This window comes from Crocuta crocuta, unplaced genomic scaffold, assembly GCF_008692635.1.
Source record: "Crocuta crocuta isolate KB4526 unplaced genomic scaffold, BGI_CrCroc_1.0 scaffold271, whole genome shotgun sequence".
Lineage (NCBI taxonomy): Eukaryota > Metazoa > Chordata > Mammalia > Carnivora > Hyaenidae > Crocuta > Crocuta crocuta.
This window is the reverse complement of record NW_027527824.1, coordinates 6,358,548-6,384,216: the sequence shown is the minus strand read 5'-3', so window position 1 is coordinate 6,384,216 and position 25,669 is coordinate 6,358,548. Positions and strand designations below refer to the sequence as shown.

At 51.2% G+C, this 25,669-nt stretch overlaps 2 protein-coding genes and 2 pseudogenes across 2 annotated transcripts in view; 3 read left to right on the top strand and 1 right to left on the bottom strand.

Moving 5' to 3' along the window:
• BACE1 (beta-secretase 1) overlaps window positions 1-12,568 on the bottom strand; it is a 21,918-nt gene extending 9,350 nt beyond the window's left edge. Inside the window, exon 1 of the mRNA XM_077777493.1 lies at window positions 11,830-12,568. Coding sequence (XP_077633619.1) covers window positions 11,830-12,090 — 261 coding nt within the window. The 5' untranslated portion in view covers window positions 12,091-12,568. The remainder of the gene's footprint in view (window positions 1-11,829) is intronic.
• A 1,286-nt stretch (window positions 12,569-13,854) lies between these two features.
• LOC144243121 (SNRPN upstream reading frame protein pseudogene) lies at window positions 13,855-14,069 on the top strand (annotated as a pseudogene).
• A 191-nt stretch (window positions 14,070-14,260) lies between these two features.
• On the top strand, window positions 14,261-21,438 carry LOC144242869 (small nuclear ribonucleoprotein-associated protein N pseudogene; annotated as a pseudogene).
• CEP164 (centrosomal protein 164) overlaps window positions 21,071-25,669 on the top strand; it is a 65,064-nt gene continuing 60,465 nt past the window's right edge. Inside the window, exon 1 of the mRNA XM_077777895.1 lies at window positions 21,071-21,173. The gene's annotated coding sequence lies outside the window, so the exon portion shown is untranslated. The remainder of the gene's footprint in view (window positions 21,174-25,669) is intronic.

Sequence of the window (25,669 nt, the reverse complement as noted above, 5' to 3'; positions counted from 1 at the left end):
CTCCACCACCCTCCCCCTCCTCCCCCCTGCCCTCTCCAGGGTCTCTGGGCAGCCGCCAGCTCCAGATGCTGCGCTTTCAGAATCAATAGAGCTGGAGGCAGAGCAGTTCAGGTTTCAGCCAGCCAGGTTAATGATTAAAAAGGCGTCTCCCCACCTACTCCCGGGAGCCCCCCCACACCTGCTAGGACTCTGCTCCCAGCACTAGGCACTAGGCTTGGCCTCGTTCTTACAGGGATCCCTACAATCACTGGACCCCAAAGGAGGGGGCCCATAGCTGTGCAAGAGAGGGCTCCCTGGAATGTGCGCCTGGCTGGCTCTAGGGAAGCATGACCACCAGGGCTTTTTTCCCTCAGGTCGCAACTGCCCCCCCCGCCAGGGGCCCAATCACTCTTGTGGTCCTTCTGGGCCCAGCCCTTCTCATCGTCCCAGGAAGGCCCCTCCCTTCCACCTCAGAGGGGGTCAAGCCCAGGGCCCGAGGACCCTCACCCACTCCCACACTAGGAATTCGGCCACCACGGCCCTATCCGCCACCCCCTCCACCCGCCACAAAAAACGGGAAACCAACGCAAACGGCCCAGAGTTCCTCCGGAGCAGATGGCCAACTCTCCGTTTGCTCTTTGCAAAGTGCTCCTGGCTTCTGAGAGGGGTTCCTGGTCCTGCCTCCCAGCATTTCTCACTTGAGCTCCCCTCCCCCCAGCAGGCTGTCTCCTTCCTGCTCCCTGTGGAGGCCTCTCATGGGGCAGGGGCCCCAGGCAGCTGAGCCACCACCCCTGATGAAACGGGGCAGGTGAAGGCAGCCTGGAAGAGGAGGCTCGGAGTGAAAGGGTTTCAAGCAGCCAAACTTCCTGAGCCAGGCCTCACCTCTTACTGCCCGGGAACAGAGGCCGTCAGATGGGACCTCCCGCTCCCTGCCCCTCCCGCAGGTACACTCGCCATCGCCATCGTCCAACCACCCCAACCCCAGCCTGGGTCCTTCCTATTGGCATTTACAACTGCTGGGGTCTCTCCATTAAAAAAAAAACCTGCCTTAATCTCACATCCGCCTCCAGCCACCGTCCCCTCCCTCACAACCAAAGCTCGCAGCCAAGCTGTCTTCTTTCTTCACCTCCCACTCGTTCCTCAGCCCATTCTAAAACGGGCCCTGCTCTGCCCCTCCCTCCACTACAGAACAGCCCTTACTACAGCTAGCAAAGGTTTTGTGTCGCCGAGTACAGAAGACATTTTTCCAGTCAGATGAGGATCTGACTGTGAGGGCGTCTCCCACCGGAAACACTCCTCCCTGCCACTCCGTCCCGTGACTGTCCCTTCTCTGACCACATCTCCTCTGGTCCGCTCTGCAGGCTCACTTCACAAGGCTTAGGCTCTGGCCCTCTTCCTCTCAGGCCTTACTCTCCCTCTGCCTTCTCCCCTGCGGCCGCAGCTCCAAGTATCACCTCTACCCCCGAGCCCCCCCCTTTGAGCACCAGAAGCATAGAAGAAGGGTCCTCAAAGACACCTCAAATTCAGGATGTCCAAAGCTGACTTTCCACAGTCCCGCCCATCTGTCTTTCCTCAGCCTTCCCTGGGTCAGTGGATGGCGTCACCATCCATCTGTTCCCTAAGTCAGCAACCGGGAGGTGGGAGACACATCCTAACACCTTCCTCTGCTTCACATCTCCATCTGATGGATCAAATCCTGCCCAATTAACCTTCTCAAAAGTCTCTGGGATTTACTCCTTTCTCGCCACCTCCCTTGCCACCCCTGGGCCCAGCTTTCATCACCTCATTCTGAAATGTCACAACAGCTTCTCAACTGGCTCCGGCACACCCACCCTAGACCTCTCCAACCTGTCTCTGCGCCGTGGCTAGGGTGGTCTTTTCCAAGTGCGGATTTGACCGTGTTCCCCTCCCGTGTCAATCGATTCCCTTTGCTATGAAAGGAAAAAAACTTAAGCTTTCACATTTCCTACAGGGCCCTTCCTTGTCCGGCCCTGCCTGCAGAGCCAGCCTCGTTTGAACAGTACTTTCCAGCCCCTGCTCCTCTGGCTCACTGGAGGTCCTCAAACCAGCCACGGTCCTGCCCTCGAAGACAGATGCGAAGACCATTTACTCTGCGCACACGTCTTCCTTCTCTCTGGCAAGTCTGTCTACTCACCTATCATCCCACAGTCCAAGCTCAAAAGGGACTGCCTCCTAAGAGAGAAAGACCAGGTCATTTTCTCTTATTAAAATGCTTCCCTAAGTAAAAAAAAAAAAAAAAAAAAAACTTCCCTAGAACGTGTCACTCTGTCATGTCACATTGAATCTCCCCTCCATTACATCTAATTTTTTAAAAATCACCATTGTGTCCCTAATGGGTATCACAGTGCCTGGCAATAAGTAGTTCTCGAATTAACGGTTACAGGAAAGAAAAGGAGAAAAAGCTACTCTACCCTGTTTTTTGGATGAACGATAGAGGCCTCCATGGCTCCCCAGCTGTGGGTGTTTGTAGGTATGGCTTGAGCTCAGACCTGTCTTCCCCTCACCAGGCCCCCTGGTTTGACCTGGGATGCAAGTCTTCGGATAGCTGGGGTTCTGGAGCCATCTTTTTCCCCATCCCTTGGGGCCAGGCTGACTCGGGAGTCTCTGTAGCTATTCTATTTTAGATTCTCTGGAGATCACAGCCTGGGGTCAGGGCTAGGTCACTGCCAATCACTTAACAAACAAATGCTTCCCCTCCCCCCCCTGCACCCCCAGGGCCTCTGAGAGAAGGCAGCTTCATGGAAATGCTAACAAGCCCCACAGGGAAAGGCACACCTGCCCATTTCACTCTGTAGTCCAGGCTCCCCAAGGGCTCCCCAAGAGTTTTTAGCAACAGATCTCGGGTGATGAGTTAGATATGGAGCCCGTGAGCTCTGGGTAAAGCCGGTGAGTTCTTTGTTCTCTAAATCTCACCTGTCTCTGCCCCAGCCCTCATCAGACAGGGATAGTTTAGATTCTTCTGGATGAAAAGAGCCTTCAGAGGTCATCTCTCCATCAGCCTAGAGAGATTCTGAAAGGTCAACTCTGAAAGATCTCTATAGTTACTAAGATCTACAACCTGGCCTGGTAGCCTATCCTAGGGCCCTATAGGGGGGCTTTAACGTGAATTCTTCCTATCGAAGAGGAAGCCTTTTTCCTTGTGTGTGGGCCTCTACTCTTGTCTAATAAGCCTTTCAGCGAAAGCTGGGATTGGAAGGCGTTCTCCCATTTCACAGAGAAGGAAATGGGCACTTGGAGTGAGTGGGCAATTTGACCCATCTAACACAATAAGCCACAAAGCTAGACAAGAATCCATAGGTTCTGACCAAGCCCACGTCTGGTCTTTCATCTCCTTGACCTTCCCGTCTCTCATCTGGAGAAGTATATGGTAGATTGCTACACTAATCAATCACAGTCTCCTGTGTCCATGTCTGTGTGTGATTGCCTCTGACGTCCACTCGAGGCGTGGCCCCGTGACTGCTCTAGCCAGTGGGGCATCAGCAAGGGAGGAAAGCCGAGGCTTGAGAAGGGCCTGTGCACTGGGGACCAGCCTCTTGGAATGCTGCCCTGGTACTGGATGTGGAGAAGCTCCGTGTTGCCTCCTTGAGGATGAAAGACTTCCTGGAGAGGGAGGTCCAGCAGGCCCAGCTTTGTCTGGCCACCCCGCTGACCCACCTGCCGAGTGGAGCCGTGTGAGTCCAGGTAAGACCTGGAGAAGAGCCACAAGCGAACCCATGGAATCCTGAAAGACAAAATGGCTCTTGTTTTCAGCCACCATGTTTTGGAGCGGTTGGTTACACAGCATCAGATAACAGATCCACTATCCGAATTAAATCCTGAAGTCCCCGTCCTTGGGGGCATCTCACCAACCATAGGTCAACTCTGATGAACATTTCTCGGCACATGTCCCCCGTCCCTCACCATGCTTCTCAAACGCATGATGACCTCTGAACCTTTGCATATGCTGTTTCCTACGCCTAGAACAGTCCCTCCCTGTTTTGTTTAACTTCTATTCATCTTCCAAGGTACAGCGTAATTATCCTTTCTCCCAAAGGTCTTGCCGTGATGCCTTCAGCCAAGGCAAGCCCCCTCTCTTGCAGGTCGGTAACACCTGTGTTTCTTTGTATAACACTCATCAAACCTTTAATCATTTTTTCTCATGTCTGTCACCCACACTAGGAGCTCTGCCAGCGTGGGGAGCACTTTTGTATCCTTATTATCTTATTCTTCCCTAGGGCTCAGCAGGTGCTCCATAACGACTTTTTTTCACACGGACAGTAATTGCCTCATTTCCTGTAGTTTTCTGTGACCCTACAGACTCTCGCTATTAATTCTCAGCCCCAGGGCCCTTGCAGGTGATTTCAGTCTGGTACCGTATATAGTGAGAGTGACAGTGGATGCCACGATACCCATGAAATTGACTGGATTATCCACCCAGGTTCTTAGAGCAATGGTAAGTGACTTCAGGACTTGGTCCTAGAGCTTTGAGTCAGCTTCATCTGCTTTCCTAAGGGGGCAAGGAAGGACAAGAGGAGCCTAACGTCAGCGGCTGGCAGTGGCTGAGGGCCAACAGAGCACACAGCTCCTGCCCCCAACTGAGTCCAGCGACTGGGCCCTGTCCGGTTTCCCTCCACCTTGACCAAATCAGCTGATCCACTGGAAATCCTTTCCCTAGACATAGCCTTGCTTTCCATTTCTCTTTCCAGGCTGAAGCTGACAGTTGATACCTGGGAGCTAACAGGCCCCCTGGTACCACTTACCCTACCTTGGGCTGTTTTTTGGTTTTTGTTTTAAGGAATTTAAAGGTGGTTGGGTCGCCCCAAACCTTATCTAGTCTACCTTTCTCCCTTTAGATAGGATGTTCCATTTCCCCTAGTGTCAAGCCCAATTCAACTAATATTTATCAAAGCTGCTTATTCAATGAGATGATGGATGTGAACGGTCAAAAAATGTACATGTCTGTTCTTAAAAGAACAGATCTAAGACAGTGGTTTTTCAAACTTTTCGTTTTTAAAGCAGCAGAACTCTTTTCCAACTTTATGCCGGATCCCAATATACCAAAGAGAAAAAAACAAGAGTTGTTCTTTGGGAGGGAGAGGTTTACTTCCCCTGTCTCTGTCCCCTTCCCGTGGTGGCTCCTGAGGCAGATCTTGAATACCTCCAGCATCCATGGAGACATGGAGACCCCCTGGTCTGGGAGGTATCACGGCAGCTATTGGCTACCTGCTTTTCATTGGCAGATAGTAAGTCCTTCCTACCGGCTAATCGTGTCTGGCCCCCAGGTGACAGTTGCTTTCATCTTCTCTTGGTCTGTCCTCAGTTGAAACTATAGCTGCTCTCTGGCATAAGCCCACTTTGCTCCAGGGCGCCTGGGTCATGCTCAATGCAGGCTTGCTTGTCTGAGCCATTGGGAGATGCCATGGCTACGCCTGGTGCTGTCTGGCACTGTATAAAACCAGCCCACAGTCACTGGGACAGGACTGGTGGGGTTCACCAGCCCCAAGAGGCCAATGCGGCCTGGACACGGGGGCTACAGTGGGCAGTAGAGAGAGGAGCCACAGCTCGGTACAGTCCAGGAGACCTGGTGAAAGAGGGTGGGCTGGGGTGGCGGAGGCAGGGAGCTCCACGGCTTTGTCGGCGTCTGTGGGAAAAAAGACCAAGGAGTCCTGGCTCCCCCTGTCAGCCCTGAAGACTGTTGACTCACCACTTCCCTAGAGGGAGCACCTCCACCCTCTCAGGAACCACCTGTCGCGCCTGACGATGTGGCGGGAAGAGCACCAGCAAATGCTTCCCAAGCCCTCTGGGCCCATCCTGCCAGGGGCAGCTCGGGGCAGCTCTGGGACCGGGAAAACGGTCAGCTCCCGCCCAGAACCCTCCACTGCCCGGGCCCCCAAGAGACATGTTCCCAGCAGAAAACATAGTTGTCTAATAGGGAAGCTTCCCTGAGAGATGTTTCTCTTCCTGGATTTTCAACCAGAATGTTCTGCTTAGATTTTTATTGGAGACACCCAAGAAGGGTTCCTGACCTTCCACCTTAGTGGAAGGTCCCAGTCTTTCCCCAACCCCCCACTTGCAGCTGAACTATTTCTTTCCTGACCTGGGGAGGCAGAGGAGGAGAAGTGTGTGAAATGACCGTGTAAGGGTCCTGGCAAAGTCCTCTTGTGCAACCTGAAGTCAGTTGTGGTCTCAGGGACTGGGTGGGAAGCTCAGAAGTGGGGTCTTGTCTAATCTTGCTTTGTCTAANAAGGAAGGAAGGAAGGAAGGAAGGAAGGAAGGAAGGAAGGAAGGAAAGTGGGAAGGAAGGATGGATCTGGAATTCCACTGTATAAAATCAATAAAAGCTGATTTGGGAGCAAGGAGAAGTGGGGAGTGTTTGGTGATGGGAAGAGTGAAAGGTCCAAAGTCTTTACCTCTTACCTTTTTCCTAACCTTCTCCTTCATCCTTGAGGTCCCTTTATAGAATCCCACAAATCACGGTTTGAAAACCACTTTAGGGAGGGGAAGTGGAAAACCATTTGACCCTTCTTGGTTTCTGAGACCCTGAACCCTCACAGTTTTCTACTTCTCGGATCTCTATTTCTGTTGCTCCCTTGAGCCCCAGTCTATGTTCAATATTCTTGTCCTAGTCATCTCCTCCCCCTTTCCCTCCATTCTCTCAAAGAACAAGTTTGCTAACTTGGCTTCCAGACCGCCTCTGTGCAGATGGCTCCTGATTCTAGCTGTCCAGTCGTAATACCTTGCCTGGTGTCCACACCCCCGTGCTTAGCTGGTTGCCGGATTCATCAATAAGAATGGCCCACTGGCATCTCAGAGGCACCGCATGTCCCAGACTGGAGAACACCAGCAAGAACCCAGGATTTGGACTTGGAATCCAAAGCCCTGGACTTGTAACTTGACTCTGTTTTCCTTACCTGAGTCTCTTTGGATAAACCACTTAGTCCCTCCGAGCCTCAGCTTCCTCACTGCTACCCCCTCCCCAAATGCACATGATAGTACTTCTCCCTTGCAATTAAAACAAGATCATAAACATGGAATTTTGATGAACTATCTTGTGCATTAAAGTTTGCTACTTTTGCTGTGTTCCCCGATGCAACAGAGAGGTCACAGGGAGGGGAAGCTCGTCTCTCCCCTCTCCCTCCCCAGGAGCACAGAACACCGGCTTGAACTGACATGTGAATGCACGATCTCTGGGACTTCTTCCTGTCCTTGCTACCACCGGCGTCCTTCAGGCCCTCATATCTGATTGAGGGCCTTGCCTCGGCCTCCCGACTATCCCGCTGTGTTCTGCACGGGAGTTGTTTTCCTAGACCCCAAAGCGCACTAGACCACCCCCTTGTCATATACTCAGAAGGACTCCCTACTGCCTGCAAAGCACAACCCCGTGTCCACTCGGCCTCACGGCCCCCTGGCCACACAACTTCCAGCTTCTCAGCCCAGCTCATTTCCTCCGTCCACGAAATGTTTCTCCCCCTAATCTCCAAATAGCAAAGCGTTCTCATCTTTCTAGGCCATACTCAAATGCTCCCTTTTCCAGCAAGCCTTTCCCAACACTCTGTCAGTAGTAGTCGCTTCTTTCTTTGCACTTCTAAGATTCCCTGTTCTTCTCTTTGTACCAAATGCTTTCGGTCTCATATGCTATTTAGTTGTTTATAGGTCTGTGTCTCATGTTGGATCGCAAGGTCTCCAAGGGCTAAGACCAGGACATTATTTTTCTCTTCTGCACAGAGTAGGTGCTCATGAACATTTGTTAAATGGCACCAACTACCACTAGATCTCAACCCTAAGAAGTATTATCCTGGGCTTGGACACTGATACTCATTCCCTTATAATGAGATGATATCCTTTCATTTAAGTGGAAATGATCAACGGGCTTCTTTCTGCATGGGCTCCAGTTCTGCACTTATAACCACCCATTGGGAGTTCTATTTGTCTGTCCTAAACTTTATGTATTCACTCACTCAATGTTTTTTAGGTGCGTGTTCTGAATCTGGCCCTATCATAACTATTAGATAAAGAGAAATAAGACATTGCAAAAAAAAAAATTTTTTTTTCAGAAGACCTTGTCCTCAAGAGCTTGATGTTCTGGGAGGGAAACAAACACACAAACAGCAATACTAGAGCAGGTGTCATGGGAGAATGAAAAGAAATGGTCATGCTGAGCCCTTTCTTCTCCCCCAAGGCACCCGGCCAGGTGGCATGGGAGAGTAGAAAGATCCAGGTGAGAGAGGGTCTCAGCTTACTGGCCTGCCTTCTGGCCAGTTGTTTAAATTTTCATTCCCCATTTCTTTTGCTGGAACTTATAAGTGATAAGACCATTTTTTATATATTGCAGGAAGCACTATAGAGAAGAAAATAATCTATATAGAATATATTTGAAAACTTTACATAAACTGCAACCATAAAGACAAGTATAGGGGCGCCTGGGTGGCTTAGTCGGTTAAGCGTCCGACTTTCGCTCAGGTCATGATTTCGCGGTTTGTGGGTTCGAGCCCCGCGTCGGGCTCTGTGCCGACTGCCAGCTCAGAGCCTGGAGCCTGTTTCAGAGTCTGTCACTCCCTCTCTCTCTGACCCTCTCCTGCTCACGCTGTCTCTCTCTCTCTCTCTCTCTCCTAGAAATAAATAAAACATTTAAAAAAAAAAAAGACAAGTATACATTTGTATGCCATTACTGATAAACCAGCACCCCCCCCGCCAACCGACTTTCCTGGTGTCTCAAAGGGTCTCATTATCCTCCAGTTCACCCCAGATCAGAATCCTGAAATCACCTCTGATGTCTTCTTCCTCACCCCTCACATCAGTGTCACCAAGGCCTGGCTGGCTGGCCTGGAACGTCCCTGCATCCTGGTCTTCCTTCCCTTTCCACCTTATCATGGCCACATGCTATCCTTGTCACAGTGCTTCACACCCAGACCGTTGTGACAGAGTCTCCTGCCTTTGTACCTCTCAGTTCTATTCTTCTCAAAATTCAGATGTCTCTTGCTAAAGGATTGCTTTCTCTATGTCATTCCCCTGTACAAATAAATTCAAGCCTCCCCCTGTATCTGCAGCCCAAAGTCTAAACTTTATAGCTTCAGATTGAAGGCTTTTGGCAATTTGGCTCTATCCTATTTACCCAAACCTGTAGCATCAACCGGACTGGCTTTCTCACTGCCTCCTAAACAAATGTGCACGAGCCCAAACGCACATGTCTCATTTTCTCATTCATTGTTGGTGTCCTCTGGTCTCGGACCCAGGCTAAGGGTGCGAAGAAGTGGACATTCAAGTTAAGTGCAGTTACAGTTCTGTGGGACAGGTGCCGTTTCCCCACTGGGAACAGCGTCCCCTCTCCCATCTATCCTTCAAGACCATGCTCACAGCACACCTCCTCCAGGAGGCCTTCCTTGATTTTACCTCCTGAACACCTATAGCACCACTCTTTGTACTACTGCAGATCAATGCTCCTCAAACTTGTGCCAGGGCCCCTGAAATTCCAGCTCAGTAGGTCTTGGATGGGGCCAGAGAAGTTATGTTTGTAGTAGGCCCTGGTGGCAAAGGTCTGAGTGCTGCTCTGGATGACCCTGTCCTGGCACTTATGCTTTCTGGCTCTACACTCCTTGTGAGCAGAAAACGTATCTTTTGCCTCTTTGAGGATCAGCTCTCGACCCCTACACCCAATCACCTGGCATATGGAAAGTGCTCCCCAAGTTCCCCTTGACTTGTTCAGAGCACGCTGCCTGCCAACCACATTCTCATCTGCTGCTCACAACAGCCCCACCAGGCAAGGAGAAGGGGCCTCTTTCTCAAGACTGCTGACGAGAGAATCAAAGTCACGACAGAGCACAGACCGGCTGGCTTTGGCTTGTGTTCACAGCCATAGGGCAGCCCAGAGTCCCTCTAGCTGTGGGCTCCCTGGCAGCAGTCCCTTGGGCGGGTGTTGAATTGTAGGCTCACTTTCCCTTTCTAGGAAGGAGGGGGAAGGAATTGACATTCGTTGGGCAATTACTCCCTGCCAATATCTGGGCTGGGGGAGGTGCGCACTGTCTCAGGGGGCTGGGGAAGTACAGTAACGGGTCCCCCAGTCCTACATGTGTAAAACATGGTGGCCCGGAGCTCCCAAGCTCTTATGCTTCCTTGCATAGCACAGAAGAGACAGACGTGGCCAGAGAAGTTAGCAGAAAGTGACTTCTATTTACTGGAGGTCAGCTGTGTGTCTGGGTGCATGCAAGGTGATCTCGCCCCTGCATGGTCCCATTTAATCCATGCAAAAGAGATCCTGTCACCCGTTTTGAAGAACAAGGCAAGAGCCTCAGAGAGGTTGCTTAATTTGTCCCAGGCCACACAACTGAGTCAAGGAAAAGCTGTGTGGCTGGAATTCCTGGTCTGTCTGGTGGATCCAAAGCCCCAGGCAGTAACCCGGCTTGCACAGCGTATCAGTAGCAGATCAGGGAGTGGGTTGCCCGTCTCCACACTCCCCCTGCTATCTGACAGTTCCTGGCATCCTGTTGGCCCAGGCTGCTAGGGGCCTATCCTCACACGACTTGAGACTGTTTCTGGGGAAGTTATGATGCACTGGAAGGAGAAGGGGTACGTAGGGGAGACCAGAGCCTTGGATGAGCTGGGGAGGTAGGAAGTAGGCCCGGGTGGCATGGACGCAGGAAGCCTCACTTCCATCAGGTAACTGGGGGGGTGGCGGGGGGAGATTTGCATTTCTCCCCAATCCAGTGTAAGAGCTGTCTGAGAAGTTCAAGAGAAGTGTGGCTGTTCCCTCTAAACACACTCCCACCTTCACGGACCCTCCCAAGGACGGGCCTCCCGGACACAGATCCCACAGATCCGAGGGGGAGGGGGCGCTTCACAGAAATGTGCGAGCTCGGATTCAAGGTGACACACACCAGCACACGCAGAACCGTGGCCACCCGTGCCCAGGCCCACCCCCGGAGGAGGCATATGTGCCCGGAGGGCAGCGGCCACGGCACCCCACCCACACAGGCACGGAGGGTGCAACCTCCACCCTGGAGGTGCCACGAAGGACTGGAAGGATGGGGAGAGCGGGCAGCGTTTTCTCCACCGCCGCCAGGCTGCCTTCACCCCTCCTCCTGCGTCTATCAGCGCGTGGAAGGGGTGTCACTCTTAGAAGGGGGCTCTGGCTCCGGGGCTGCGGTCTGTCCTGTCCCCCCCGCTCAGTTTAGTCCCCTCTGGCCTGTGCTGTGCCACACGGGGGGAGGGGGAGGGAGCCGGAGTGCTGGGGGGAGGAGGAGGGGGGAGGAGGAGGAGGGAGGGGGAGGGGAGCCAGAGTGTGGGCTTCAGGGCTGGAGTGGCAGTCAGGAGGAGACGGGAAACCCCGCTTCGCTGTCCCTGTAGCAGCCCAGACATTGGGAGCAAGGGGCTTACTCAGCTTGTGCCAGGGCTCCTGGGTCCTCCAGGTGCTGGGAATCATGGTCAGGACCCCAGGTTCCCAGAGCACCAGAGTGGGGGAGACGGTTGTGGGACCAAGACCCAGAGTGCTGGGGTTGGGAGACTCAGGCTTGGCAGGGCTGACACCTGCTCACTGCGCCCCTACTGCTTGGACCCTTCCCTGGGCTGGGCTTCCCCGCTGGAGTCTTTCTCTTGCCCCAGATCCTTACTGAGGGGTGTGCGCGTGGGACTGGGGCGAGGGGAGGGCAGTCAGATGAGGGAGCCCAGGGAAGCCCGTGAGCGGAAGGGAGGTGGCAAAGGGGAACTTTGGGGTGACTGCCGCCAATACGATCCCAGAGGGAATATCTGGGAGAAGGTCCCTCCTGCCGGCACCATCCAGCCCGCGTTAGCAGAGGCCAGCACCTGTCTGCCCTCGCTCCCGCAGGGAGGCGGGGAGGGCGGGCTGGGCGACCTTACCGTCTGTGGGGGGCTGCCCACGGTCATCTCCACGTAGTAGCCCTGACCGGACTTGCCCCTCAGGTTGTCCACCATCTCCACGAAGCTGCCCCTCCGGCCGGGCTCCTCCTGCTCCTCGTCGGTCTCCCGGGGCAGCCGCAGCCCCAGGGGGGCCCCCCCTAGCCCGCTTCGCAGGGGCAGCCGGATGCCGGGCTGGGCGCAGTGGGCAGGCAGCATTCCGGAGCTCATCCACAGCAGGAGCCAGGGCAGGGTCTGGGCCATGGTGGGCCTGGCCTGCGGGGCCCTCTGGGCTCACCCCGGGACCACGTCCGGCTCTGTCGCCTGCCCCCAACTCTGGATGCTGGCGGTGGCTGCTCAGGAGAGCGAGCTGCGAGGCATCGGGGCTCCAGAGCCTGCAGGCCCCTCGGCTGGCCCCCCGGCGCAGTCCGTGGGGGGATCGGGCAGGAGAAATCCGCAGACGGAGAGAGGAGGAGACGGATCCGAAGCCGGCTACATCTGGCCAGCGGCGCCCAGCCTCAGCAGAGGTCTGGGAGAGGGCGGCTCGGGCTCCCCGGGAGGCGGGGAGGGGCGGGCATGGCCGGTCGGCGGCCGCGAGATTCTCGGTCCTCCCACTGGGTGGGCGGCGGGCAAGGCTCGGGGGGCTCCGGGCGCCCGCAGCTGCGTGTGCTGCTCAGGCCACCATAATCCAGCTCTCAGCTCCCAGACAGCCCGGGGAGGCGGAAAGACTTGTGGCGGCGGCTGTCAAAGCCAAAGGGTTTTCGCTCTTCCCTGGGACCGCTGGGAAGTGTAGTCTTCCCATGGCTGGCAGCCCAGCTTCCGGGGTTGGTGAGGGGTCTGGGATGCCCTCTGCCGAGACGGAGTCCGCCCTGCAGGACCCTGGCAGGGCGGGCAGGACCGTCAAGAGAGAGTGGTGGCCGACCTCGCGTTCCGCCAGTCCTTCATTCTGCATTTATTGAGCACCCACTGCATGCCAGACATTCTTCCAGGCGCTGGGGCTACACAGAGAAGTAAAATGCACGTGCACCATACAAAATGATGTGGAATTAACGTGTAGGGATTTGGGGGGTACATCTTGGTGGGGAGGAGTCTGGCTGACTCCGTGGGAGGAGGTGGTATATGATCTGCGCTGTAAAGAATGGGTGGGATTTCCACAGGCAGATATTGCGGGAGCAAGAGTAAGGCGGTGGTGGACGGATATTCTAGGCAGCCAGCTGCAGAAGCAAGGTCCAAAGGGAAAAGCTCAGGGCACTTTGTCTGCACCGGAGCCTGTGGTCTGTGGGCAGGTAAGACCCAGTGGGTCTTCTCCCACCTGAATCTTGTGCCTTTGATACTCTACCTGCCCTCACCTCCACCCCGGATGCTGTGAATCCCCAAGATCCTCCTCGGTTCTGTGCTGTCAGTCAGACTCAGGGTAAACAGCCACTGTCAGCTTCAAAGTGCTCCGAGAAGTATCTGTGTATTAACTGGTAAGTGCTTAAAATGAAAATCTTCATAGCTCTGATACCTTAATGGAGAAAAGCCATATGTTTGCATCAATATATTATTTAACAAGTGTGGGAAGCTGTTGTTAAAATTCAGTAGTTCTTTTATAAGTTTTCTTAATGTTTATTTATTATTGAGACAGAAACAGAGCACGAGTGGAGGAGGGGCAGAGAGAGAGGGAGACACAGAATCCGAAGCAGATTCCAGGCTCTGAGCTGTCAGCACAGAGTCCATGCAGGGCTCGAACCTGTGAACTGTGAGACCATGACCTGAGCTGAAGTCGGATGCTTAACCGACTAAGCCACCCAGGCGCCCCTAAAATTCAGTAGTTCTGATAAAAGCGAAGCTGGAACTTCTCAAACAGGATAACAAAAATCATAGAAAACATAATAGGGACAGGCTGAAACTATTCCCGTTAAAGGCAGGCTTAGCAAAGGGAAGGTCACTATCACTACTCTTCTCCCACAAAGTTTAGATCAGCTAGCTAACTGAATAAGATGAGAAAATGAAACAAATTCTGTGAGACACCTGACGGTCTGTCTGATGGAGCGGGCCAGGGCCTGCTTACAACTGGGATGGACTGTGGAACAGCACGTACCGGAGGTGAAAGTCCAAGCCAAACGCAGAAGGACAGCCTCACTGAGCAACCAGGCGTGTCAGCTGTAGCCAAGGCGATACCAGCAGCGGCAAGTAGCTGTGGTGGGTTCCAGGGGGGACCGAGACAGGCATTCTTAGCTGAGACCCCAAGAGGTGGTTAAAACAGTATTGGAAAGTCCAGGTAGCTGATTTCCTAGTGAAAAACCAGGCTCCATCTACTATTTGAAGCTTCTGTCCCCAGCTTGCGTTGTTTGAAAGAGAACCTGCATCATACCTTAATCCGTAGCCTTCCCCTAGGTCTTAAGGATCCTGAAACATTACTATAGATGTTGGATTTGGTGGAACGGCAGCCATGACCGTGGGCAAGAGCAGCAAGATGTTGCAGCACACGGACTACAGAATGAGGTGCATCCTGCAAGACGGCCAGTTCTCACTGGTACCTTTAAGGCTTTTGACAAGCACATGAACTTGATCCTCTATGATTGTGATGAGTTCAGGAAGATCAAACCAAGGAACGTGAAGCAGCCAGACGGTGAAGAAAAGCAGGTTTGGGGTCCCGTTTTGCCACATGGGGAGAACTTGGTTTCCATGACTGTGGAAGGACCCAAAGATACTGGCATTGCTCGGGTAGCCCTTGCTGGACTTGCAGGAGGCCCTGGGGTTGGCAGGGCAGCGGGCAGAGGAGTGCCAGCTGGTGTTCCAACTCCCCAGGGCTCCTGCTGAATTAGCAGGCGTTATCCAAGTGGTTGGGGGCCATCCCCCCAACAGGCAATGGCTCCGCAGGGAAGAGGCACTATAGCAGCTACTATAGTTGCTGCTACTGCCAGCATCGCTGGAGCCCCAACTCCATACCCACCAAGATGAGGGCCCCCACCCACTCGTGTGGGCTGAACACCACCACTGCCAGGTACTGAGGCTCCTCCACCTGGTATGACACCACCCGAGGGCCCACCAGTTGGGTTTCCCCCTGCTCGAAGGTCGCCAATAGGCATGCCTTCTCCAGGAATGAGACCCCTTCCACCAGAAATTAGAGGTTCACCTCCCCCAGGAATGCATCCACCAAGATCCTTGGATACCGCTGATCTTTCTTTTTTTTTCATTATTAAAAATTTTTTTTTTTAATTTCTGAGAGAGAGAGAGAGAGCATGAGCAGGGAAGGGTCAGAGAGAGAGGGAGAAACAGAATCCAAAACAGGCTCCAGGCTCTGAGCTGGCTGTCAGCACAGAGCCCCACGCGGGGCTCGAACCCACGAACCAGGAGATCATGACCTAAGCGAAAGTCAGACGCTTAACCCACTAAGCCACCCAGGCGCCCCACCATTGACCTTTCTTAAGTTACTTTTCCTCCGGCAGTTTGTCCTGTGAAACTGTGTACAGTGTTTAGGGAGCTTTTGTTCCTTCTCTGCTACATTAATATTAGTTAATAAATTTACAGAGCAATTTAAAAGCATATCAGAAAGGAAAGGAATCCTTGTTTACAGATTATATGAGTAGGAAATCCTAACCAATAAGGTGATTAGACACATGTTTAAAAATAAAAATCAATTTAGGGGCGTCTGGGTGGCCAGTGCAGTTGAATGTCTGACTTTGGCTCAGGTTATGACCTCGTGGTTTGTGAGTCGCAGCCACACATCGGGCTCACTGCTGTCGGTACAGAGCCTGCTTCAGATTCTCTCTCCCCTTGTCTCCACAGCCTCCCACCCCCCTCCGCTTGCAGTCTATCAAAAATAAATAGACATTAAAAAATCAATAAATAAAAATCAATAAAAAATCAGTAGATCAATGTATGTGTGGGAATTCTGTATATGATAAAGATGACATTTCACATCAAAAGGAAATAGATATATTATTTAATAACTTTTGGGGACAATTTCTTCCATTTGGAAGAAAACTAAACCTCTATCTGATGTAAAAATAAACTTCAGTTACATCAGATGGCTTAACATGAAAAATAAAACTACAGAAAAAATAGAGGAGTAGCTAATAATTTCATGTTATGTTAAAGAAGGTCTCTCTTACAAAACTCAGCGTTCTGTTCCGTGTATTTTTTTTTAATGGGCAGTCTTGGCAACTTAAATTTTTTTTTATTTTTATTTTTTTCTTTGAGAGAGAGAGACAGCATGAGCGGGGGAGGGTCAGAGAGAGGAAGATACAGAACCTGAAGCAGGCTTCAAGCTCTGAGCTGGCTGTCAGCACAGAGCCCGATGCGGGGCTGGAACCCACAAACTGTGAGACCATGACCTGAGCCGAAGTTGGACTCTTAGCCAACTGAGCCACCCAGGAGCCCCTTTAATGTTCATTTTTGAAAGAAAGAGAGAGAGAGGGAGAGAATGAGAACTAGTTGGGGAGGGGCAGAGAGAGAGGGAGACAGCAGAATCTGAAGCAGGCACCAGGCTCTGAGCTGTCAGCACAGAGCCTGACACAGGGCTTGAACTCATGAACTGTGACGTCATGACCTGAGCCAAAGTCAGATGCTTAACCAACCGAGCCACCCAGGTGCCCCTTCACTGCTTAAATTTTTAAAACTTCTGTAGAATCAGACTTCTGGTGTTCTAAGTCTGGTGCTGCCACTTGGAAACTGGGAGACTCCAGGTTAGTTACTTATCCTCTCTAGTTCTCAATGTTCTCATTTGCAAAATGGGGATAGCAGTAGTACATACTTTGTGATGTAAGATTTATTTATTTATTTTAAGATATTTTTAGGGGCATCTGGGTGGCTCAGTTGGTTAAGTGTTTGACTTCGGCTCAGATCATGATCTCACAGTTCATGAGTTCCATTCCCACACTGGGCTTCGTGCTGACAGCTCAGAGCCTGGAGCCTGCTTCAGACTGTGTCTCCCTCTCTTTGCCCCTCCCCCGCTTGTACTCTGTCTGTCCCTCTCTCTCTCTCAAATAAACATTAAAAAAATAATAAAATATTTTATTGTTTTTACCCTACATGGGGCTCAAACTCACAACCTTGAAATCAAGACCACGTGCTTTACTGAGTGAGCCAGCCAGGTGCCCCTTGCAGTGTGAGATTTAAATGAGTTAACCCACAAAAAGCATTTAGAATGGCATCTGGTATATTGTAAATGCTCAATAAAGCTTAGCTATTAGGGTTATCACTACACCATTTACAAAATGAGAAATGACATTTACAAAGTTAAAAGATAAGTTACAGACCAGGAGACAACTTTTGTGACATAGTAAAGAGGCAAAGGGTTAATATCTATAATATACAAAGAGCTTCTACAAGTCAAGAACTCCTCCAGCAAACCTAGCAGAGAAATGAACAAAGAATGTGAATAGGTAACTAAGAGATGACATTCAAATGGCCAGTGAACATGTGGAAAAAAGTTCAACTTCATTAACAGTGAAAGAATGCAATCACAACGCTATTTAGATACCATCACCATTTGTTTTTTGGCCTCAAATTAGAAATATTTGGTGTTGGTGAAAGTGTTGGTTGGATTAAAATGATTCCACTTGAGAGCGAAATTGGCAATGTCTATTGAATGCAAAAATTGTAAACACTTTGCACAATGTCACTTCTAGGATCCCATCCAACGAATGTAACTGTATTTCAGCATGTGTGCAATACACAAACTTTGGAAACAAACATAAATGATTACCAGTAGGGGAAGGAGACACTCATTTAACAGACTCCTACTGAACCTTTAGGAAGAATGGAGTAACTCACTATGAACTCACCTTGAAAGATGTTAATTGAAAAAAGCATAATTGTAGAATAATATATACATTATGATCTCATTTCTGCAAAAATTAAAAAGTGTGCACATGTGCATATATATGTATGCATATACATTTACATCTGCATTAACATTAAAAAGTCTGGAAGATAGGAACCAAAATGTCAACAGTGGTTTCCTCTGAAGTGTGAAATTCCTTCCTTCCTTCGGCTTATTTATTCATTCAGCAAATGTGTATTTAGAACCTACTACATGTTAAGCACAGTTTTAGGCCCTGTGGATACAGCAATACTGAAATGGACAAAATCCCTGTCCTCATGCACTTTACATTCTACACAGGGAAAATGATGGTAAAGAAATAAAATATATAGCATTTCAGATGGTGATATATACTATGGGGGAAGATAAAGCAGAGAAGTGAGAACGAATCGCAGTTTGCAGTTTTAAATATGGTGGATTAAGGGGCTCCTGGGTGGCTCAGTTGGTTAAATGTCTGACTCTTGGTTTCTGCTAGGGTCATGATCCTGCAGTTTCTTGAGATTGAGCCCCGTGTTGGGTTCTGTGCTTATAGCTCAGAACCTGCTTGAGATTCTCCCTCTCTCTCCTCCCCACTCATGCTTTCTCTCCCTCTCGCAAAGTAAATAAATGAACATTTTTTAAAAAATATGGTGGCGGCGCCTGGGTGGCTCAGTCGATAAGCATCCGACTTCGGCTCAGGTCATGATCTCACGGTCCCTGAGTTCAAGCCCCACATCAGGCACTGTGCTGACAGCTCAGAGCCTGGAGCCTGCTTCAGATTCTGTGTCTCCCTCTCTCTCTGACTCTCTCCCACTTGTGCTCTGCCTGTCTCTGTCTCTCAAAAATAAATAATGTAAAAAAAAACCCTTAAAACATAAAAAATATGATGGATTGAAAGAGTAGAGGGAACATTTCATGTATTTATATACTTAAGAAATGGGAGGATTAGCAAATGTTATTCTTTCTTTCTTAGTATGTGGGTGATTTTCTGTATATTATAAGCAAACAGTATGAAAAGAGAGAAAAAGTTCTAACAGTGAAATTTCTGACTTGGGGGTACAGCATGAAATTCGGGGCCAATTTATTTTTCTTCCTCCTACATCTTTGAGTGCAGAAGATAACGTACAATGTAAGAACCTCTTCATCTCCCTTACTCGTTGGAAATATTACTGGCACATCAACTGGTGTGTCACTTTTGTTATTTCCCCCAAAGATTTGCTTTCTTAATTATATTTGCCTAAGGGCATTTTATAAATTGGTTTGCATTTTGAAGAACCAACCTACAGGGAAACCTGACAAAATGCAACGTGTTTATCTGTGGGTGAGGGGGGTAATCCCATTAATCCCTTGGTGACCCTGATTTTATTAGCTGTCCCCATGAGATAGAAAGGGATTCATGCTGGGGCGCCTGGGTGGTTAAGTTGGTTAAGCGTCCGACTTCGGCTCAGGTCATGATCTCACGGTTCATGGGTTTGAGCCCCACATCGGGCTCTGGGCTGACAGCTCGGAGCCTGGAGCCTGTCTTTGGATTCTGTGACTCCCTCTCTCTCTGACGCTCTCCCGTCTCTATCTCTCTCTCAAAAATAAATAAAGCATTAAAAAAAAAAAAGAAAGAAAGGGATTCATGCTAAGGAATAAAACTTAAGAATTTTGACAGCAGTTGAAGTCAACCAGGTTGATTACAAGTTCTTGGACATAGAGGCCGAGTCTGCAAATGGTTTTTTGAATACTGTTTTGCATGAGATCTGTGGTGGATGGGTGTGTGAGTCCCATCCCAGTCTGTCCCCTTGGCTGCTCAGTGAGACTTTTAAGAAGGGTGGGGAGGAAGAGGGAGCACTGACTTGTCATCTGCAGGCAGAATAAAGGAAGTACACAGAAAGAGCTGGACAAACACGAGGAACACATTCTCGATACCTGGTTTGGGATCTACAGAGACAACAATTTGAGTTTTCCATTCTGGGATCAGGGGCGGTGGGACTTGTTTCGGGAGGTGGTAGGAGCCAGACCCATCTCCACAACAGAACCAGTCAGGAGCTGCTCCAGGGGACCCATTCTCTTTACCTCGTAAGTTCACTTTTCCGCCCCCCCAGTTTTTCATTGTATCATGGCCCTGAGGCTGAGGACCCACGAGAGAAAAGATTTGCCTAACATGTAAGCAAAATGAAGCCCTTTGGAATTATATTAGTAGCAACTTTTCTGCCAGACAGAGCTTGTGGAGTGGCTATACGATGCGTCACTTTTTTCTTCTTAAACGGACTCTTTTAAACAAGTATGAGAGATGTTATCATCCCTGATGTTGCAGATGCAGACTGAGCCCTGTGCTCTGGTTGAAAAAATAGACAATGGAAACCAGGGCTCTTAAGTCCTGATCAGGCACTCACTGATTTAATCAGAGCACAGAGAAGCCAGCTCTTTTGCTGGAGACGGGGGAAGTGGTCTCCTCTCACCTTACATTCACATTTCTTTTAAAAAAATTTCTTTTCTTTAATGTTTTATTTATTTCTGAGAGAGAGAGAGAGAGACAGAGACAGAGACAGCATGAGCAGAGAGGAGTCAGAGAGAGAGGGAGACACAGAATCTGAAGCAGGCTCCAGGCTGTGAGCTAGCCGTCAGCACAGAGCCCGATGCGGGGCTTGAGCCCACCAACCGTGAGATCTTGACCTGAGCCGAAGTCAGAGGCTTAACTGACTGAGCCACCCAGGTGCCCCACATTCACATTTCTTTTGTTTGTTAAAGCCTAAATGGGTTACTGATGATCAGTGTATTATTCACCTGACATTAATCACACTACTTAAAAAATAATGATGGGTTGTGGGGGAGCACCTGGGTGGCTCAGTTAGTTGAGCATGTGACTTTAGCTCAGGTCATCATCTCACAGTTCATGAGTTCGAGCCCTACATTGGGCTCACTGTTGTCAGTGCAGAGCCTGCTTCAGATTCTCTGTCCACCTCTCTCTGCCCCTCCCCTGCTTGCTCTCTCCCTCTCTCTCTCTCTCTCTCTCTCTCTCTAAAAAAAAAAAAAGGTGATGACCTGGTGGCTGGGTGCCTGGCTGGCTCAGTGGGTGTACCATCCTATTTTAGTCTCAGGGTGGGGAGTTCAAACCCCATGTGGGCATGGAGTCTATTTTTAAAAATGATGAGGAATAGATTGCTTTAGTTAATTCATGTTACTATACGTACTGTGAATGCCCCTTTCCTGTCGAGGAAGAAATTCCCCTCGTAATCAAATCCAGAACTCTTATGACCCCTTGTGGCCCCTCTATCAACTATCTTGGACTACATCTCCCATAGTGCAACGGGAAACGTGCCGCACTCCCTCCGTGACCGAACAGGATCTCTAACCAATCCAGTGCCACAGCCCTTGTTCAGCGACCTATCGGCTCCGCGTAGAGGCGGGACTCTTAGTTGCTAGGTTGGTACCTTTTCCGGAAGTGGTTGTTGGTGGCTTGCAGGGCAACACCCCGGCGTCCCTGGAAGCGGGGAGCCGGGGTGGTGCCGGGGAAGCTGCGCAGACCACCCGGGAGCGGTCGTCCATCGCCTCCCGGTGCAGGGGGCAGGTGAGGACCTCCTCGAGGGAGGGGGCAGGGGAAGGAGGGAGGCCGGGGAGTTGAGGCACACTCGTGTGCCCGCGAGCGGGATGCGCAGGAGTGTGGGCGGGAACTGGAGGGAGAAGTGAAGACGGCGCGGCGGGACCAGAGTGCATCCACCCGGAATCTCTCCGAGGGGCGGGCTGGGGTGGGGGTGCCGGCGGGGAGCGAGCGACCCGCGCGAGAGACCGCGGGCGCCGGGCTACGCCTGCGAGCTGGCTGGGGCGCCCGTTGACTCGTCCCGTCCGTGATTGGAGTGTGAGGCCCGGCGTCCGAAGCCCGCTCGGATACCTCTCTTCTGGGGAGGCTTCCCCGCGTCCGAATCCAGGGCTGGGCCGACTTTCTGATGTCTTTGGGTCGGCTGGGGAAGTCAGGAAGGTTTGAGGTTTTGTTCTTTCCCTTCTTTGCGTTGATTCAAAACTCTGCCTGCTCCAGCTGCCACCGCAGCCCTCGCTGGGCTTCCGCGACCCCTCGCTCCTGGGTTTCCTAACTCAGCTGGCTTTGCAGGCCTCTCCTTTCTCCTCACCGTAGACCGTCTCTGGGTGATTTCGCCCGGACGTTCGTTTCAAGTAGAGCGGGCGCAAGCCCAGACCACCTTCCTGAGCTCAGGCCTGCTCACTGACCATCTATCCACCTGCATGCCACCCCCATCGCCCTGGCGCCCTGGATCGGTGCTCCCTCTTGTAGTTGCTGAGTCAGCGAAGGACCCCCCCCCCCTCACCCAGCCAGGTCTGCACCTGGAATTCATTCAGCCACTTTAGGTACCAAACGTTTGATGGGCATCTCCCATATTCTAGGGAGCATGCTAGGTGGGGCTGTTGGGCAAGGCATGGAGGAGTACAGACAGTCACAGACCGCCTAAGTTTCCCTCCTCCCCCTTCACTTACTGCGGACTTCAAGTACTGTTATTCTGCCTCCCGATACCCTGAGCATCCGGTCCTTCCTTTCCATTCTCGCAGCCACCAACTCCGTTCATAATTTCTTGCCTGTGCTTTCAGGAAAGCTTCCTAACCGGTCCCCTCTGCTTCTATTCTTGCCTTCTTCAAATTAGTCAAAGTGTCTTTCTAAACTGCAGATCGGACCATGCCAGTCTCCTTTGTGAAACCCTGTGATGGCTTCTCATCATGTACGGGATACGACCTCCGTCCTTCCCAGCCCTTTAGACTGTGCTGCTTGTTTTCCACTGTAGCTGTCTCTCCTGCCGCTCCTCCCTTCGCCTCTTGCGTTCTGGTCATGTCAGAGTGGTTAGGAGCTCAGGCTTTGGGGTTGCATAGACGTGGGTGCGGCCATGTTCTGCTGTGCCGTTTAGTACCTGCGGAAACTTGGCCAAGTTCTTTTTTATTTAACCTTGCTGAGTCTCACTTTATTTGAAAATGGGGGAAAGAATTTCTTCCCCCATTTTTTTTAAACCTAAAAAAAAAGTTTATTTTGAGAGAGACAGACAGACAGACAGGGAAAGAGAATGTCAAACAGGCTCTGCACTGCTGGCATGGAACCCCACACAGGGCTGGAACACAAATCGCGAGCTCATGACCTGAGCCAAAACCAAGAGTCAGATGCTTAACCGACTGAGCCATGCAGGTGCCCCTGGGAAAACAGTTTCTACCTATTTGAGAGGACGAGGTGAGATGTAGTATTGGTACAGTTCTTGGACCGTAGGAAGTGCTCAGTGAATATAAGCTTTTGTTGTGAAAATGAATTCTCTGCACCCACTGTATTCTTTCATGCCTCTTGGCCTTCGTGCAGGTGGTTTCTTCTGCCTTACGTTCCCCTCTTCTCTTATCTTGGTGAGCTCCTGCTTGTTCTTTAAGAGCCTTCTCCTTGGTCCTCTGCTCTGTGATGCTTCTCCTGATCTTCCAAAGTAACATTTGCCATCCTTACCTTAGTTCCCCGTTACATTTCCTATTACTTCCTCAGTGTGCTTGACATATTATACAGTCATGTCTTTATGTGTTTGGCTTCTCAGCTTGGATCAGCTGGAGTTCAGGGCCTTGTGTAATCATGTCTGTAGTCCTCATAGTTAGCACAGTGCCAGCCCATGGTAGGTGTTCAGTAAGTGGTCACTGAATGTCTGAATGGCCTTAACTTATGTTCCCTGGTATTAGATCTGCCCTATGGAACAATGTAGAATAAGCCTTTCACATATGTAAATAGTAATAACAACAACGACTCACACTTGTTGAGATTTTACTGTGTTTCAAATATTTTCCATGTACTGGATAATTTAATTCTCACACACCTTGGCAGTAGACATTGTTCTCTCCATTTTAGAGATGAGAAAACTGAGGCGCCTTGACCAGCTGTAAGTGGCAGAGCTGGGATTCAAAGCCAGTACTGTTCCCAAACCTGTGTTCAGTTACCACTACCTAATCACTTCCAGTGTCTTCCACCTTTTTCCAGTGCCTTCTCCAGGAAATCTTTCCTTTCCTTTGCTGAACTTTCTTTATACTTGTTCAGGCAGAGTGGAAGAAGTAATTACACAGGGAATCCTACTTATGCAAATGTGCATGTATGCATGCTCTGTTAGCGTGCAGGTGTTTTTATTCCCCGTTGCATCTCCAGTGCCCAGCCCAGGGTACACTTAGGGGCGCCCCTGGGGGGCTCAGTCGGTTGAGCGTCAGACTTCGGTTTAGGTCATGATCTTGTGGTTCGGGAGTTCGAGCCCCACGTCAGGCTCGCTGCTGTCAGCACGGAGCCCACCTCAGATCCTCTGTCCCCTCGCTCTCTCTGCACCTCCCCCACACTCTCTCTCAAAAATAAATAAACATTTAAAAAAAAAAGGTGAACTTAGGTGCTCGATAACTATTTCTCGAATGAACAAGTGATCTCTAGCAGCCATTAAATGCGCATGATTTCTCTTCCGACCGCCTCCTCCTTCCTATAGTTCCTGCCCTTACGCACATCTGAAGCCCGGCAAGGCAAAGAAAAGAGGCAGAAGGTAGCCCAGCTCGCGTCTTCATCTTTTTCGGCAGAAGATTTGATATTTGAGTGACCCATGAATTTGGGTTTTCCAGGCTCTTCCTGGCATTTCAGTGTAGCTAGTGGGCATCCTGCCACAGAGAGATGTCACCTGCCCCATGCTTTCTGGAAATGGGGTGTGTCTAGGGATATGAGACCTTTCTCAGATGCTCGGTGACGGTCGCTGCGATGCCCTGTGAGAGGTCACAGCCTGTTGGGTTGAACCTTGGCTAGCTCTGCTGTTCAGGCCGCTAGGGATCCCTCCGCCCCCAGGGATTCTTTCCCCTTCTCCTTCCGTTCTGGGTGCTTTTCTGCTCTGCTTTCTCAGGGTTGGTGGCCCTGCTCGTGTGTGTGTGTGTGTGTGTGTGTAACATTACGGGCTCTCAGGGCAGGGCACAGAGCCCCAGCTGGGTTTATGTCCTGTAGAGGAGAGGCTGCTCCCATTAGCCCTTCTTCCTAAGGCACGAAGTTCCTGCTTGGAGGTGTCGTGGTGGGAATGAGAGGCGCAGAGCCTCCCTCACTCCCTGGCTCCGGTGGCCTGACGGAGGGAGCCGTCTCTTAGGAGTCCTAAGGCAAGGTACCTTCCTGGCCCATCTGTCATCGCTCAGGGTCCAGCAAGGGCCACACATACCCTCACATACAGTCCCTCACATACCCTTTGCTGTTTGTCAGGAGTCCCTCTCTAGCAATCTTGGGACAGATTCAGAGCCACCAGACCTGGCCACTTCCTGAGGACTCATTACAGGACACATCCCAACCTCCTTTTTTTTCAATGTTTGTTTATTTCTTTGAGAGAGAGAGACAGAGCATGAGCAGGGGCGGGGCGGAGAGAGAGAGGGAGACACAGAATCCGAAGCAGGCTCCAGGCTCTGAGCTGTCAGCACAGTGCCTTACGTGGGGCTCGAACTCAGGGACCGTGAGATCATGACCTGAGCCGAAGGTCGGCCGCCTAACCGACTGAGCCCCCCAGGCGCCCCCCCACCTCCATTTTGATGACAGGGCCTTTCTGCTCACTTCGCCTGCTGTAAGGGGGCTGTGTGTGCTTGTTGCTCTGGGCGGAACAGGGACAGCTTCTGAGGAGGTCAGGCCCTGCTCCTCTAGACTCCTGTCAGTCACACCAGCGTGGCAATGCCTTCTCAGTTGGGGGACGCACTCCAGCAGCCACTTTACAGGGGGACCTGCCTCTGCGTCGCTGGGAGCCTCAGTGCGGGAGCTGCCATCGGGGAGAGTTGTGACCTGGAAGGGAGGGGCAGGGAACGGCACCAGCTTGTCAGTTGANCGTCTTTCACCCGGACGGCAGCCTCCTCCCTGCTTTTCCTGACAGCAGCCTCGTTTCTCCAGTCCTGCCGTCCACCCCTGCCACAGTTCACATCCTGAAAGAAGGCCACCGTGTGCCACTTTCTCTCACCAAAGCCCTCAGCGGCTCTCCTTTGCCGCAGGGGAGAGTCGAGACTCTTTCGCATGGTCTACAAGGCTCTCCACGACCTAGGTTTCCACGCCGGCCCGGG